The sequence below is a fragment of the Telopea speciosissima genome, chromosome 8, assembly GCF_018873765.1.
Source record: "Telopea speciosissima isolate NSW1024214 ecotype Mountain lineage chromosome 8, Tspe_v1, whole genome shotgun sequence".
Lineage (NCBI taxonomy): Eukaryota > Viridiplantae > Streptophyta > Magnoliopsida > Proteales > Proteaceae > Telopea > Telopea speciosissima.
This window is the reverse complement of record NC_057923.1, coordinates 11,179,096-11,196,595: the sequence shown is the minus strand read 5'-3', so window position 1 is coordinate 11,196,595 and position 17,500 is coordinate 11,179,096. Positions and strand designations below refer to the sequence as shown.

At 37.9% G+C, this 17,500-nt stretch overlaps 1 protein-coding gene across 2 annotated transcripts; it reads left to right on the top strand.

Annotated features, from left to right (window-relative positions):
- The first annotated feature begins 9,902 nt into the window (after positions 1-9,902).
- Positions 9,903-12,607, top strand: LOC122638353. Of its 2 annotated transcripts, none has more exons than XM_043831274.1 (6): positions 9,903-10,109; positions 10,369-11,157; positions 11,258-11,455; positions 11,543-11,634; positions 11,746-12,463; positions 12,516-12,607. In XM_043831274.1, exons 2-5 carry the CDS (start codon positions 10,372-10,374, stop codon positions 12,458-12,460), a joined length of 1,791 nt encoding a protein of 596 aa, XP_043687209.1. In that variant the 5' UTR covers positions 9,903-10,109; positions 10,369-10,371; the 3' UTR covers positions 12,461-12,463; positions 12,516-12,607. The 2 variants fall into 2 exon arrangements, with proteins under 2 accessions (XP_043687209.1, XP_043687208.1); XM_043831273.1 differs by having other exon boundaries at positions 9,903-10,115; positions 10,328-11,157.
- Positions 12,608-17,500: the final 4,893 nt, after the last annotated feature.

The window sequence follows — 17,500 nt, the reverse complement described above, 5'->3', positions numbered from 1 at the left end:
GGTGAAGACAAGAGAGTCTAACACGTGACCTCCCCCTACCCTCAACCCCCTCCCCCCTTCCCCGTTGGTTTTCTAAATTAGCTGACCAACCATCTAATTATCTAAATGAAACCTGGCCGCCTAAATAGTTCCCATTTTTTGAGGAAATAAGATCTTTTGTTTTTGTCTAGTCAACCTTTTATGAAAACAAAAAATTGTAACTTTACTTTTTTTTACCCTTTTATCATGCCATTTATCACATATCTAATTGTCTACTAAAAAAATATGCAACTTTTAATAGTGACATAAGAACATATCACTTTTAATTATTTTGAAATCTCCTTTTTTACCTTTAAATTAAATAATTTTTAGAAATAAGATAAGGGGCAATTAAAAAAAAAAAGTTACAATTTCTCACTTCACCGTTTTGATGACAATAAGATGCACCCGTTCATTTATGATTATCAATAATTAGAATGGTTTCCCAAAAAATCAATAATTAGAATGTGAAAATTTTGGTGAAGATGACACCACAACTTTGGTGATGACTTGAAAATTTGAATTCTTAAGTAGGTCAGAATCCATCCAAATATAGAAGTAGTGGAATCACTTTTAACTTCCAATGGCAGATTTTTTTTATCTAAAATCTTTTAGGTGAAAATGACTTGAGAAGGGAGGCGGGGCCTTCATATGTTCACACCAAACAAAAATAACAATAATAAAGAAAAAGACTTAATATACAATCAAGGAAGCAAAAATGGCATTTGCCATATTGATGTGACTTCACTTGGTTTGGATATATTATATATAATCATCCATATAAATTCTTTTGAGATGATTAAGAGTTTAAAGATTATTGAAGGTGGCTAAAAGAGAACTTGCAGGATTGGAGGTTTTTTGTGTGTCACTCTGCCTAGTGAAGTATAATACTTCATTATTTGTCATTTGAGAGCATATGGGTTATTCCATTTGATAAAGGACCAAATATACATCTTAATGGCTAAATTTTAGTCCAAAGTAAGCAAGAAAAGTTGTCCAAACTATGATTCAAAATTTTAGTAAATTACTAAAATACCATCAAATGGAGATGAATATACCAATGAAATGTTTGTCTGATCTTCTCTCACATGGACGAACTTATATGTACTACCATGTGGCAAATAGTGAAATGTTATACTTCACTAGGTATAGCAACGCGAAAGAAAATCATTTTGATAGTATTGATGGTATTCTTCTTCTTCTTCTTCTTCTTCTTATCTACTTATCTAACTTCTCAACGAGACTTTAACTACAACTACGAGAGAGAGAGAGAGAGAGAGAGAGGAAAAAGGGTATCTTATGGGACAAAGTAAAAACAGGAGAGTCAAATTTATGACGTCCTGAGAACCTGTATGCAATTGTTGGTGACCTCTTGAGAGCCTGCATTCTACTAGCAAGGCACCACCGTGCCAAACAAAATTAATAATAATAAAGAAAAAGACTTAATTTACAATCAAGGAAGCAAAAATGGCAGTTGCCATATAGATGTGACTTCACTTGGTTTGGATATATTATATATAATCATCCATGTAAATTCCTTTGAGATGATTAAGAGTTAAGACTATTGAAAGCAACTAAAAGAGAACTTGCAGGATTGGAGGTTTTTTGTGTCACTATGCCTAGTGAGCTATAATACTTCATTATTTGTCATTTGAGAGCACATGGGTTATTCCATTTGATAAACGACCATACGTACATCTCAATGGTTAAATTTTAGTTTAAAATAAGCGAGGAAAATTGTTTCAATTATGATTCAAAATTTTAGTAAATTACTAAAATACCATCAAATGGAGATGAATATACCAATGAAATTGTGCCGATGAAATGTTTGTCTGATCTTCTCTCAAATGGACGAACTTATATGTACTACCATGTGGCAAATAGTGAAATGTTATACTTCACTAGGTATAGCAACGGGAAAGAAAACCATTTTGGTATTATTGATGGTATTCTTCTTCTTCTTCTTCTTCTTATCTACTTATCTAACTTCTCAACGAGACTTTAACTACAACTACGAGAGAGAGAGAGAGAGAGAGAGAGAGAGAGAGAGAGAGAGGGGGAGGGAAAAGGGTATCTTCTAGAACAAGGTAAAAACAGGAGAGTCAAATTTGTGACCTCCTGAGAGCCTGCATTCTACTAGCAAGGCACCATGCCACCAACAAACTAAGCAAGCAATTGTTTGTGACCTCCTGAGAGCCTGCATTCTACTAGCAAGGCACCACCATGCCACCAACAAACTAAGCAAGCAATTGTCTTCAAAAAAAAGGTTACAATTTCTCACTTCACCATTTTGATAACAACAAGATGCAATCGTTTATGTATGATGATCAATAATTAGAATGGTTTGCCAAAAAATCAATAATTAGAATGTGAAAATTTTGGAGAATACTACATCACAACTTGGGTGATGACTTGTGTTAGTGCTCGTGGCTAAGGGTGTCAATAAAGCCCGGCTGGCCCGAACCCGCCCTGAGCCCGGCCCGGGCCCGATCTTGATTTTTCAACCCTGAGGGCGGGTTTGGGTTTAGTTATAGTCTGACCCTGGCAGGGTCGGGTCGGGTCAGGGTTTAGATCCTGGGCCCAGCCCGACCCGACCCGATCCTGTATTAATTATAAGTACATATATATATATATATATATATATATATATATATATATATATATATATATATATATATATATATATATATATATATATATATATATTATACTTAATAGAAGTATTTTCTTAACAACAAAAAAAACAGAAGAGAATTGTAGAGTGATAACTACTAGCTTTGTCATTATCATGAAGTGGGAACCCATAAAAAGAGTAGATCATCTACTATTTTGATCAGGGCCATAAAAAGAGTCACTGACATGATTGTTATTTAGTTGTAGCCCCTATAAGCTTCCAGGCCTATTGAGGGGACACCGTTACAATTGTAGAGAGAGAGTCTATACACACGCCGTTTTTTTCAACATATTTATTAGCTGTCCCACAGGTTGAGATCCTATGTTACAAAAACATGGTCTAATGAGACACATGGACAGTGCCATAAATCAAGACCAACCCGACCCAGCCCGACCCTGGCAGGGTCGGGTCAGGGTCAGGGTCAGGGTCAGGGTCAGGGTTAAGGCCTCCAGGGTCGGGTCAGGGTTTAGGGCAGGCCCAGCCCAACCCGACCCATTGACACCCCTACTCGTGGCAGTGTTGTCATTGTTGGCAATAAGGTTTGGCAGTGGTGGTCATCAGCATATGGTTGTGGGTACAGTATTATGTTGGTCAGCAAGGTGTATCTTGGGCTTGCATTTTTTTACTATCGGTCCAGAGGGTATTTATTGAAAAGTATATATATTCACTTAGTATGATCGAAAACGCACTTTTGGAGCCCTAGAGAAGAAGGAAATCGAGGAGAAGTCGTCTTCTACCATTCTGGCGTGGTTCGAGAGCAGAGGAGCGAAGGAAATCATCTGAAAACCTTGATTTGGTGTTGGCGATGGATTCGAGTGCTTGATTCGTTCTATTGAAGATCTCACAGCATTCGTTTGGAGTTGGAGGTTTGCCTTTGAGGAGGTAAACGTGATCACAAACCATTACTTCTCTGTTCTAGGCTTAGTTCTTGTTTTTGAATGTATTGGGTAGAACCTAGAGTGTGATCTATTGTGGGTGGGATTTGTGATTGAATCTGTTTATTTGGGTTGATTGATTGTAAGGCTAAGGCCATTATTGTATTGGGATTGAGGTCCTTGCCCTCACTGAGGTTAGAGGTTGAAGCAGAGTAAGGGGTATCTTGGCTGTAGGGGCGGCTTATTGTATTTGAGTTGAGTATTGGGCATATACGAAACCCCAAGGGCTATTGCTCTGTGGACATAGCCTTCACATACTGTGAGGTGAACCACGTATATCTTGTCTCGTTGCCTATTGTTTTTGTAGGAGACTAATCCCTGTTTTGCAGAGTGGGTTTATAGTCTTGATAGACCTGGCCACATTCTGGTGGTGCGAGGTGGGACTATAAGCGACCGTATTGTTTACAAAAAACATCAAAAAAGGGGAAGCTGATTCATTCCCTTTTCAGTTTTATCCGGTGTTTACAACTTGAAAGTTTGAATTCTTAAGTAGGTCAGAATCCAAATATAGAAGTAGTGGAATCACTTTTAACTTCTAATGGCAGATTTTTTTTTAATTAAAGTTTTTTAGGTGAAAATGACTTGAGAAGGGAGGCGGGGACTTCATATGTCCACACCAAACAAAAATAATAATAATAAAGAAAAAGACTTAATATACAATCAAGGAAGCAAAAATGGCATTTGCCATATTGATGTGACTTCACTTGGTTTGGATATATTATATATAATCATCCATCTCAAATTGTCACTATGCCTAGTGAAGTATAATACTTCATTATTTGTCATTTGAGTACATATGGGTTATTCCATTTGATAAAGGACCACATATAAATCCTAATGGCTAAATTTTAGTCCAAAGTAAGCAAAAAAAGTTACCTAAACTATGATTCAAAATTTTAGTAAATTACTAAAATACCATCAAATGGAGATGAATATGCCAATGAAATTGTTCCAATGAAATGTTTGTCTGATCTTCTCTCACATGGACGAACTTATATGTACTACCATGTGACAAATAGTGAAACATTATACTTCACTAGGTATAGCAACGGGAAAGAAAACCACTTTGATATTATTGATGGTATTCATGTATTCTACCAGCAAGGCACCATGCCACCAACAAACTAAGCAAGCAATTGTCTTCAAAGATTTCTAGTCTGCCCCTCCCTTCTTTTAGTTTTCTAAATTATTGTTAATACTGCTCAAGGGTACCTTCTTTTTGCCGAAACTTTTCAATTGATGGAATTTAAAAACCTAATTCATAGTTTTTTAAAGTCAGAGCAAACTAACCATTTAATTGGGTTAAAACTGGCCGCCTTAATAGTTTTCAATTTTTGACAATCCTTTTTTATCCTTACATTAAATAATTTATAGTAATAAGAAAAAGAGTATAATTAAAGAAGGGGAAAAGTTTTCATAGACGGTTGTGTAAACGGATCGCTATCACCTACAATTCTGACACCCTCCAATTCCCCTACAATCCCTTACGTGGGAGCTGAAATGACCACTTACCCACTATCTGGTCATTTCAGCTCCCATGTGAGGGATTGTAGGGGAATTAGAAGGTGTCAGAATTGTAGGAGATAAAACTTCTGTGTAAACCCTGTATATGAGAGGGCCTCTCACAAAGAGTTGGAAAAGTCATAAATTTCTATCCATTAATTAATGCCTTGAAACTCCCACCCTCTCACATACATGGTAGTCGTGGTTTCCACGACCGTATACGAAAACTTTCCCCTTAAAGAAGTTAAACTTCTCACTTCACCTTTTTTTCTTTTATGGCAACAAAATTCGCCCATTTGTTTAGGATGATCAATAATTAGAATTTGAAAACTTGTGAACCACCACAATTTGGATGATAACTTAAAAGTTTGAAAGCCTAAGTAGGCCAGAGGCCAAATATTGGTACCAAGTAGAATCACTTTCACTTTCTAACGGCAGTTTGTTTTTATCCATCTGAAATTTTTTGAAAATAACTTGAGAAGGGAGGGGGGAACTTCATATGTTCACACTTCACATCAAACAAAAAAGAATAATAATAAATAAATAAAAGGGAAAATGACTTCATATGTAACTTCATATGCCATATATAGCCGTTGTGCTTAGGACTTACAGATGGAGAAACTTGTTGCCATCAAAAAGTATTTAATTATATGTAATTTAATTTATGGTTTTTTGAATTATTTCTTTTATTTCTATTATTGTGATGTCATGCTTGAATTGTTATCTTAAGTATGATATTTGGAAAATTATTATTCCCCCAAAAAACTCTTTTGTTCATCGGAACTAAGATTTTGCATGGATAGAATTAGAGGTCGACTAAGAGAAATGCATTTTCATTGATTCCCCAAGATAATTATGAATAATTATTACATTCAATTCGTTGCCCGTTTCAATTCCCTCCAATTCTTCACATAGGAGCGGAAATGACCACCCTAACCCACCTTGGGCAGTGTGTTCGGGCAGGGGGTAGGGTGGTCATTTCTGCTCCTATGTGAGGAATTGGAGGAATTGGAGCGGACAGCGAATTGGAGGAGATAACGATTTAATAATTATAGAGAAAATTTTCTATTTACAAGAAGAGGAAGATATTTGTACACGTGAAATTCTCTCATCAACTCATTAAAATAGAGGAGTATGGTTGTTTATAATTATGTCATTTTGGATGGGCATTTATGTCAATCTAACTGCATTTAATGTTGACCATGCACAAGCACGGCCACAACCATGCATGTAAACTTTTGCCTTACAAGAATGAAGCCTTTTATTTCTCCACCAAAAAAAAAATGTTTCTTTCACACTACATTGATATTTTTTCTTCAATCAGCCTTATTTTAAAGTCATACTTAATGGTAGTCTTAAGCTATGTGTGTCATTCTTCACCACTTATTTTATAGTCAATTTAAGCTTACCTATGTTTCTGTTAGTTCCTTCAATTTGAATCAAATTACTCTTTCGTACTAGAATATTCAAAGGCCCCTGTTGCACATGTCCATGCTACCTCAAATGACTTTCTCGCATCTTTATCATTTTTTTAGAACTATTTTTAAATTCGTTCTAATTTGTTCATACCTTATTTTGTCTTTTTTAGTTTACCACTCATCCATCTCAATATCCTCATTTCAACTACACTAAGTTGATATTGAAAACTTGATACATTGTGAATATGTTGAAAAGTGATTTTATCTGAAGTTGCTGAAGTTGTGGAACTGATGAGAGGTGAATTTGTTTTTCTTGTATGGGAGGCCAAAGAAGCTGCCTCTAAAATGTGCTAGTTGTGCATCAAACTCAAAGACATCAAACCTCTTGTATAGGTGTATATAGGTCTGGCATATGCTAGCATGCACCGGTAGGCCCAATTGTCAATCCTAGCCCGATTATGGAAAGGGTTAGTAACAATACTCAGTTGTAACCCGATAGGTGCCTAATCGAGACTAACCAGCTGTTAAAAACAACGCCTAGAAGTGGGGATTTGCAGAAGAAATATGAAAAACAAAGAAGAACAAGTACGCACAAACACATGATTTATGTGGTTCACATCCAAAATGGAAGCTACATCCACGGCCGAGCAACAGAATGAATTTCACTATTCTCTAGAAATGTTACAAAACCACTCTTACAGCCCTCTCAGAGATAAGAACATTATATAGAGAAGCCCTAACCCGAAGAAGTACAGAAATACCCCTGGACCCAGAAATTGTCAACCCGGACAAGGTCGGACCAAAACATAATATATATCATTATATCCCAAAATATACCGTTTTGAAGATCTTGACGAGCCCAACACAACACATGCTTATGGCGGTGATGTATGCCATTTTTTGACAATCCAATATCGTTTTGAGGCCGAAATAGCCCTTCGAAGATCTCAACTGCATATTTTGGACCAAAATCAGGCTTCACCAATAACACCAGCACCGTTAGCCGACTGTTTATAGCTCAGTTAGCCAGTTTAAGCCCATTTAGCCCAATTATATACCATAACTAACCGAATAAAAGATGTCCATGCCCTAGCCTACAAGACCCGATTACCTAAATAGTCGGTATTAGTATAGGGCCTCATATTGATGGAGACCGATTAGGCCCTACTTAAACCGACTGGGCGACCAACCATTTGACACCCCTAATTGTATGACTATAGAATAAATTCATCAGAACTCTCAAGTCTCAGTACGGCCCATCTTATTTTACCTGCTCAGCTACTTTAGACCACTAAAAGTAATTGGGCTGGGCTAAGATATCGATGTTTTTAGTTTTTCTAGGCGTCTCACCATGCCTAGTGAAGTATGACGCTTCACTATTTACCACTTGACAGTACATGAGTTAGTCCAAGTGATAGAGGACCCCGCATACATTTCAATGGCCAAATTTTAATTCAAAGTAATGAAAGTTGCTCAAAACTCCAATTCAAAGTTTTAGTAAATTTACCAAAAGGCCATCAAATGCAGATTAATATAAAATACAAAATGTTATCTTTTGTAATTGCAGCTACTTCCTCTACTCGTTTTAAGTTGAAATTTTACCAATGAGATGCTTGTCTAGTCCTCTATCACATGAATTAACCCATATATTGCCATGTGACAGATAGTAAAGCGTCGTACTTCATTAAACGTAGTAACACCTAGAATGACCCACCAAAACATTGATAGCTAGAATTGCGCTATTATATGATTTGAGTATTTGATCATTCAATTATGGATGCATTGATCAAATCCAATTAGTTCATGTATGTCTATGCCTTCTCCCCATTGTTCATGCACCTTTCTTGTAGTACTTGACATTTAAATGGTTAATTTAATTGCCCAATTCCCATGTTCCCCTTCCAATATACTAATTACTGAATGGGGTGAAAGTGGTTAATTTACCAATTTTTATCATCTCCAATTCGCTGCCCGCTCTAATTCCCTCCAATCCCTCACATAGGAGCAGAAATGACCACCCTACTCTACCTTGGGCAATGTGTTTGGGCAGTGGGTAAGGTGATCATTTCTGCTCCTATGTGAGGGATTGGAGGGAATTAGAGCAGACAGGAATTGGAGGTGATAACGATTCGTTAATTTACTCAAGTAAAAATAAATTCTGGTTAAGAGAGAGAAAAGCAAGCACCAAATGACCGTTACCTTCATAAAGCCCTTACTTTCTTTGGTGATCATCATTAGTGTTCTTGAATACCACTTTATTTGGAATTGGTCATCCACTTGGGATCTTTATTTTTGTTAGAAGTTAAAGGAAGCACACTTAAACGAGTCATAAACACGAAACAACGCCTTGGTGATAGAAGAGGAAGAAGAAGCAAGATCCCATCACAAGAGCCTTAGTTCTTCATCTCAGCCGTTGGATTTGTTCCCCTCATGATTTTCGCAGAATGCCAAAGAAACCATCCTAGGTGAGTATCCGTTGGTACGTATATTACTAAATCCAACAGTTCACAACACATGCTCATGTAGGGGTGTCAAAAGTTGGACCACACTCGTAGATCCGACTTGAGTTGATCGATTCAAGTCTGAGATTGGTTCGATCGATTTCTAAATATGTCGGGCTCAAACATTGATTGATTATTAATCGGGTGTTCTCAGTGCAAGATAGTGGCTCGACAATTGCCCTACTAAGATTGACTGATAATCAACCGTTAATAGTCTGATTAGCTCATTTAAGGATATATATAGCCCGATTATAGCCTGTTTAAGGATTGTTTAGCCAGATTAGCTTGATTATCTTAAACCCGATAATGAATCGATAATTAAAAACGTGTCTATGCCCTAACCTATGGGACCGATTACCTAAACAGTAGAAAACAATGTCAAACATTAACTTGATGGAGATTGAAGACCAAGTAGACCCGACCGGGTGACACTGAGGCGCTGAACCATCAAGTGTCACGGACTCACGATGGGTCTTGCAGTACTGCAGAGGATCCGAACTCACTCCAGAGTCCGTACTTCGCCTCCTCTTTAAATAATTGACGAATATAGTCTTTGCTAATACTAAAATGACGGTTTCATCCTCGGCAGCGATGAAGTTTTAGGGTCGTTGGCATATCAATTGGACATGCTTGTCAATAGGCGAAAAGTGACCGTATCTTTCAATTTCAGTCCATCTAGTTCTAGGTATGTTTTGGTCCCCTTCAGCTCTCTTTGATTCAAAATAGAGAAGTACCAAATGAAATATGACCGTTGCTACAACGTTCCAAAATCAAAAATTTAAAACCCAGCTCCTCAAATGTCCTCTTCACAGCGAAGGTAAAAAATCCTTGTCTCTTTATCCTTTATTCTTGCCTGCTCTGTTTCTTGACACTGTAGAAGTTTCACAGAAATGGAGAGTTTTTAAGTTTCGAAGTAGTTGTTGGGTGACTCATCCATGAAGGATTTTGTTCTTCCTTCAAGTTCTTCCATCGTCTCTGCGGGATTTTTCTGCTAGGCTCTTCGTTAACCGCAAACATCTATTTTGTTTGGATTAGAAGCCGAGATTCCTTATGTTCTGAGGTAAATTTATCACTTTCTTGTTACTCACGATTCCTTTCTTCCAAGTTAAAGTTTCCCACATTTCTTGAGTTTCTTTAGGTTCTTCTGATTCAACTCAAGGCGAGCTCACTTTTTCTCTCTATAATTTTTTTTTCTGAATTTGGGTTGAACACCCAATTCCCTGAATTCTACTGTTAATTGTTTTCAACCTTGATCGATTTTAATCTGCCCAAGAACAGCCGAATAACCTTATTTTAGCTCTTTGTCTCAACCCTCGAAGATCATGGCGGCGTTGGCTCCTGGAATTCTATTGAAGCTCCTCAATGGAATGAACACGGGACTTAAACCTACGGGTGAGCACAGGAACTCACTTCTGCAAGTGACAGATATCGTACCAGCAGATCTAGATGAGAAGAATCTCTGGCCAAAACAGGGGTTTTATATAAAGGTCTCTGATTCTTCACATTCAATCTATGTCAGCCTACCTTTTGAACAAGATGATCTTGTTCTAAGCAACAAAATGCAGCTCGGTCAGTTCATCTACGTCGACAGATTGGAGCCAGGGTCACCTGTTCCAATCATCAAAGGAACAAAGCCTCTTCCAGGTCGACACCCTTTGGTAGGAACCCCTGAACCGATAACGAATTTCAGAGACAAAGCAGATAAATTTGAACAAAAAACCCTTAATTCCAAACTCTCTGTTCACAGAAGAGGTTCTTGGGATAGCTCAGCTGATGTAGCTTCATCTTCCCCTTCTGTCATGAAACCTATCCCTTTGAACTTTGATCAGACTACCCCAAAAAAAGAGAGGCCAAGTCCGATGAGAACTGGGGGAAATTTTCCAAAATCTCCACTGATCAGAGGAAGAATTGTCAAGGATGGAAATCCAGGTATGGTTTGCAGATCTTCAGTGGGTGGGCTTTGGTCTAAGATGTCGGATTCCAGAGGAGAAAGCCCTGACTTAGTCCGAAAGAGCTGTGCCGCTCCTCCTTCTGCGTCGAAAATTACAAGGAGCAAGAGTGTGTGCGAACGAGAACCAAGGATCCCAAAAAGTCCCTTCAACAACACTGTAGGTACATTTTTCCTCTTTACTAGTCTGTTTCTAAAAGAACTTGCAGTCATTGAACAAGCCCCAGTTAATTATTACATGTCTCTTCTGCTTGCACCAGGAAAAGAAGAGTTCAACTCCCCCTCCCAGATTAAGAAATATGAGAGTAGGGGAATCTTTCAACCAGGCTGGGGAAGAACAGAACAAATTGAATTCCAATGGGAGTATCCAACAGCAATCTCAGTCTGGTGATCCGAACTCCAAGCATGGTAGCACTGTGTCTCTGTCTTTACCTGGAAAACTTAGTGTTCTTGGAAAGGTAACTTTACAAGTTGAGATCTTTTGGGCATGGCTATTTAACACCAATCTATTTCAAAGTTCATAACTTCAATTTTGTAAATGATAGGAAGCCATTCAGCAGAGAGAAACAGCTCAGAAGATTGCTCTTCAAGCACTAAGAGATGCCACTGCAACTGAAAGTATAGTACGAGCTCTCAGGTACTGCATTTTCCCTGCCTTCATGGTTTTCTTTCAACTCTATTCATTTTTTTTTTCCTCTTTGGGATTTTTAGAGGATTAATGAGGTTCCTATTATTTTTTTTCCTACAGGGTGTTTTCAGAGTTGGCAAAAAAAGCAAAACCAGATGCTCCAGCTGACTGTTTGGATCAGTTTCTGGAGTTCCATCACCAAATCATGCAAGCAGTGACTGACATGGAGTCAATTCAAGCTGCTACATGTGAAATGGTTGGAACCCCAACTGCAAAGCAGACAAAGAAACAAGCTGAAGAAGATTCAAACATCTTTCATGAAAAAAACTCAATAGATGAAAACCAGCAGTCAGATTTAAATTTGTCAAAGCGAAGATCAGCATTATATAAATCAGTTGCAGCATTGCCTGAAAGAAGCGATGTCAAGGCAACCCCAGTGAAGAACCTGAGATCAAACTTGAACCAGAAAATTTCTTTGGAAAGGATAGGTGGATCCACCCCAATTGGAAAATTTCCCTTTAAAGCTACCTTGGAGAATGATGAGAATAAGGAACCAGCAGTCCCTTGCAGCTTCAATAATACAATAAAATTGGGTAAGCAGATCGAAACAGAAGCTGGAAATTGGTTTATGGACTTCTTAGAGAAAGCACTGGAAATAGGTCTGAAGAAATCGAGAGGAAACGCAGATACTGATGTGCGGAAAGCATCACAATCTCTTATACTCAAGGTTATCAACTGGGTGGAAGTTGAACAGTGTGATAGCAGTAAGAGGCCGGTTCACCGTAAAGCAGCACAAATAACCAGGAAGTTAAGGATCAAGATGAAGAATCCTTGAATTATCTCAGCATTGTGTGTCTGGAAGTTAAGGATCAAGATGAAGAATCCTTGAATTATCTCAGCATTGTGTGTCTGGTCCTTGGTTGATCAGATATGATGATTGTATTCTAATTAATATGAAGTAAATTCCTAATGAATCTCTGTAGGCCTTGGTGTTTTATGAACCCTGATTGTGGTGTGCCCCTGAAAAGGCCTGCATGTGTGTAGTGATTCGCATAGAAATACTAGGTCCCAATTTCCCGCGGCAGAATATTTTCTAAGATGGGGTTGATTTTGCTATTGAAAAAAAATACAATGTATTTGATTTTTTCGACAGAATGAAATAAAAAGGGGGCTTCATTTTGCCAAGTGGTGGTTGGTGAAGTGCTTTTGGGCTGAAACAACTAGTTTACATTACTGCAACTCCAAATTCTTTTAAGGGACCTTCAGCTTCACCCCTTCTTTTAATATGCAAATGATATTAAAATAGCTTCTAATACAGATAATGCATTGTTCTGTGTCTTAGGTTCCACTGTTCTGTTTTAGGCTCAAGGGTACTTTCATCTTCACTAACTTCAGCAATCTTCTATGCCTTGGCCCCAACAATCCTAACTTTCTCCAACTGAGGGGAAAACTGCATCAAGGGCTTTCTCAGCTCGAAACTCCAACGAGATTGCTGGTGTAGCGACCTTCAGCTTCACCCCTCTGCATTTAAACATTGCTTTTGGAAAGCGTCCTGCTCCTCTAAGATCAACTTAGGAAGTAAACCGGACAGCCTTGAGGCCATAATTTTAGGGATAAGCTTAAAGAAAAAATTCCCTAAGCATATATACGCCTAAATTTATCCAGGGACTTTGCACCTTCAACCTACGATATAAGAGTAATGAAATTATGAGACTCTGTAATTATTGTGCACCGCTTTTGTAACAATGCCTTCTTGAAAGATTTTGGATTTCCTTGCAAACATCTTCGCCTACAATACTCCAACAAATATGATAAAAGGTACCTGGGAAACCATCAGTGCTAGGAACACAATCTGGATCCAGGTCCGAAACTGCAACTTTTAATTCTTCCACAGATGGAACTGAGACTAGCATATATCATTGTTCTGTTGATCTATTAAATTCAGGATACAGGAAAAGCAACTCTGGAAACCTTTCAGTGTGGGAGAACTTATGAAAATTTTCATTGAAGTATGCAATGTAGGGACCAATAGAGTTGTGATCAGAAATCAAAGATCCATCCACCCTTTTAATTTCTCGTATAAAGCCTTTCGCATGCCTGATCTTAGTGAACAGGTGAAAGAAATTATTGTTGCGATTGCCACACTTTAACCATCTTACTCTAGATTTTTCTGCCCATAATTTTTCCTGCAGATCAGGCACCTTCTGATAATCATTTTAAGCTTCATGTTCCCTATCGCATAGCATATCAGTAAGACCCACTGTCTGTCTCAATGATCTCCTGAATGTCATCCAAGGCAGTTTTAGATTTCCAAACTTCTTCATATGCATGTGGAAAAGCATTCCTTGGCCAGATCCACAAGTGACCCTTGAACCTTTTTAGTTTCTGAGCTACCATATAGATGGGAGCACCATTAATAGGGATCCCCCAAGACTGCTTAACAGTGTCCAAGAAAGCCTCATGTTCAGTCCAAAAACAATGCATTCTAAAAGGGGAATTTTTAGCCTTCGGGATCATCTCTGAAATGACACTAATGGGGCTATGATCTGAAGCTACTCGAGAAAGAGCCTTTTGATAACTGTCCTGGAAATGCTGCATCCAAGAATCATTGTAGAAGCATTGGTCAAAAAACAGCTTTGACATTGCCCACTTTTCTGTTGTTGCTCCAGGTGAATTTACACCTTCAGGAAATCAAACTGATAAGAGAGAAGGAGTCCACCATTGCCGAGAAGTCACATGCCGAACCAGTATTAAAAGAGTCAGGGACTTGTTTCTCAGGAGAGAATAAAGTAGCACATTGAAATCTCCGAGAACAAGCCAGGGAATGGCAGAAATATATAAAGAACAGCAATCAAGTCACAATTGACGGTGCTGTGCTCTAAAACAGTTAACATGAACAGAAGATTAAAAAAAAAACTCCCTTCTATTTTAACAACTACCAAGATATGCTGGTCATTATGTATGAAGTCAACACTAACACTTTGGGAAATTTACTTGGGTGTACCAAAGGCTCTGCTAGGCATACAGTTGCAGGATTGTATAATTTAACAATACTTCTCAACAGATTTTGCCTTACTGTTGATAATACTACGAACATTCCAGTAGAGAATCTTCATGGTAAACTTTTAGGTTTTGGAATGTGAGTCGTCCTTATAAGGCTCTACTCCTTCTGTGAATCATGTGTCCTTATTTTTTTGCTCAGAATTATAGAGAAAGGCGCAGAATTCTGGTGTAGGGCTTTGTCTACCATCTCCATCTCTTGGAACTGCACCACTGCAGTCCTGTCAAAATCCAAACTCGACACTGTTGCAGGGGATTCTGGAACATCTGAAGGGTCAGACTCGTTGACTTCACACACTCGAAGATTTGCATCAGGCTGATCAGCAATATCTAACAGATCCCCATTAGGGGGAGGAGTTTTAACTTAATAGCAAGATTAAGTTATAAAATTTGATTCTTCATTCAATTCATATCTAAATATAGACAGTTAACTAAATAGAAATTGTTAAAATAAGCTTGTTTTGAATCTAGTAATAGCAAGGTTTTTAAATTTTTAAGATAAAACTAGCTTGTTTTGTTTAATTTCGTATTCTAGGAAATCTAGCATCATATGATCTTGTACAAATTAGGTATTTTGCTTACATTGTAATAGAGCTAGTATCCTTTTATCAAGGTCCCCTACCTATTACTGTGTCATATAGACATAATTGTTTCTCTCTTCCCATCTTAAGCTTATATTGCTTTAGTAGGATAGTTTGAGTTACATTCTTTGAGTGTTTTGCCTTATCTATTAATACAATTTCTTCACTGCCTACTATGGTTTGGCACATCAGAACTCACCTGAGGTTGTTGTATTGGATAACTTGAAAGACTAGGAAGCACAGAATCATAATTGCATACATTAGAGAGAACTTGTGAGTAGCAAGAATTGGTGACAAGATGAAGTAAAATCGGTCAAGATGGTTCAGCTTTGTGCAACAAAAACAAACAACTGCACCAGTAGCAGTGATATAGTGCAAGTTGAAGGTTTCAAAATGAGAAGGTGAATGCCAAAAATTACTCTGGATTGAAGCAGTAAGGAAAGACTTAACTGTGGAAACACCTTGAGGCTTAATGCTGTCGTGCAGCAGAACAAGGTAGCAGTATAGTAAGGCTCCCAGTTTAGACACATTCCATAAAATGTTGGGGGCAATATAATAAGCTTGACATTGAGGCTTACACTCTCCATGTCTCAGAGCCATAAGCCATTGAAACCCTCATCGCCTTCATATTTGACCTTTATTCTCCATCTCCTAACATACATAAGCCTACATCCCTAGAGCCATTGTCACATGATTCCAGCCATTTAGAGACAAAGAAATGGAATATAAAAGTTGAATCTGAACGATGAAGACTACAAAATCTTAATAGATTTGGACACTCCATGACCAAGTTTACCTGACTGCTGCATTTATGAAGTCCAGACCCATGTATGGTAGACTGTGTTTCTTAATGTTATGCTCAAAGCCTTCTGGTTCTCTTCACCTTAAACTGTTACTAAACAATAAGCATTTCAAGTTATTTTTTTGGTCCTACCACCTATGATATCGAATTGATAGAAAGCAGTCAAAAAGATTAGCTTCTCATGCTTCCAATGGGTGCACACCTAGCACAACATATTAGCTTATAGTTTTGGATATGAAGTGAAAGAGCTAACTGCCAGGATCTGGAGATTCTTTGAATGAAAGATCTCACAAATATGTTGAATTCCAAGAGAGAAGCCAACCTCTTTTGCTGCATTCATGATGGTAAGACAGTTTGCCTCTTCAAATTCAAAATCATTATAAATGTGAAGCCATGCAATAGACTCCAAAATTTCCTCTGATTTTACTAGAGCAGAACCAACTGCAGCCAACCATCAGCAGAGTAGAACATACAAAGGATCCCCTGCCTACCCAGAAAAAGCAGAGACTCCATTTAAGACCACCAAAGCTGATAAAGAAAAGCACACTTTCCTTGGAATTACAGGGAAGGTGTAAGAAAGCTAACTTTCATGTATTTGGTTGTGAAGAAAGTTCTAAGAAATTAAGTTTGAAATGGAAGCAACCCATCAATTAGCCATACTGAAGCTACTAACATGCTAAAAGAGTCCGAATCCTTACTGTGAATCCAAGACACCAACCATATGTTTTCACTTTCTTTCAAATTAGGGCATCTATTTAAGTTGACGAAACTGCAGTGGAGCCTGGATTTTGATATTTTAATTCTCTTAATCTATATACCTTGGTTCTGTTTTCGTTTTTTGTTTTTTTTCTGCTATTGTTTCTCATGTTTTTCTCGTATTCCTCACTGTCACTGTTCCATATCACTTTCTCCAATCCCAAACATAAGAAACCGAATAACAGCGTTGGTGAAAATTTATGTTTAACAGTTTGGAGAACATGAAAGACCTCTAAGAAGAAATTATACAAAAATTGGATAAAGAAAACTTAGATGAGCAAAACTCAAGCATTATTATGGTTAAAAAAAAAAAATTCCAGAAACAGAGCTAACATTATTAGAAATTGATTGATAACTCTCGTGTTTGGGGAGGAATGCAGAGAGAGGAACCTTTGCCCATGGCGTTACGACAGTTTATGTTGGAAGAGAAGATTTTACACATAAGAAATAGGAAAATCATAAAGAAGCCCTTAACTCTCCCCCATCCCTCTCCAAATAAAATGGAACATCTCTCTCTCTCATCCGCTATTTAAAATTTGGGGAGTGTGGCCTACGCCAGCATCCCATGTGTCTATTTCTCTCCTCCTCAAAACAATGGGGTAAAGGTGTCTTTTCAATAGAAAGGATAGAGATAGATTCATGGGAGTGCTGGCATAGGCCACACTCCCGGACACTA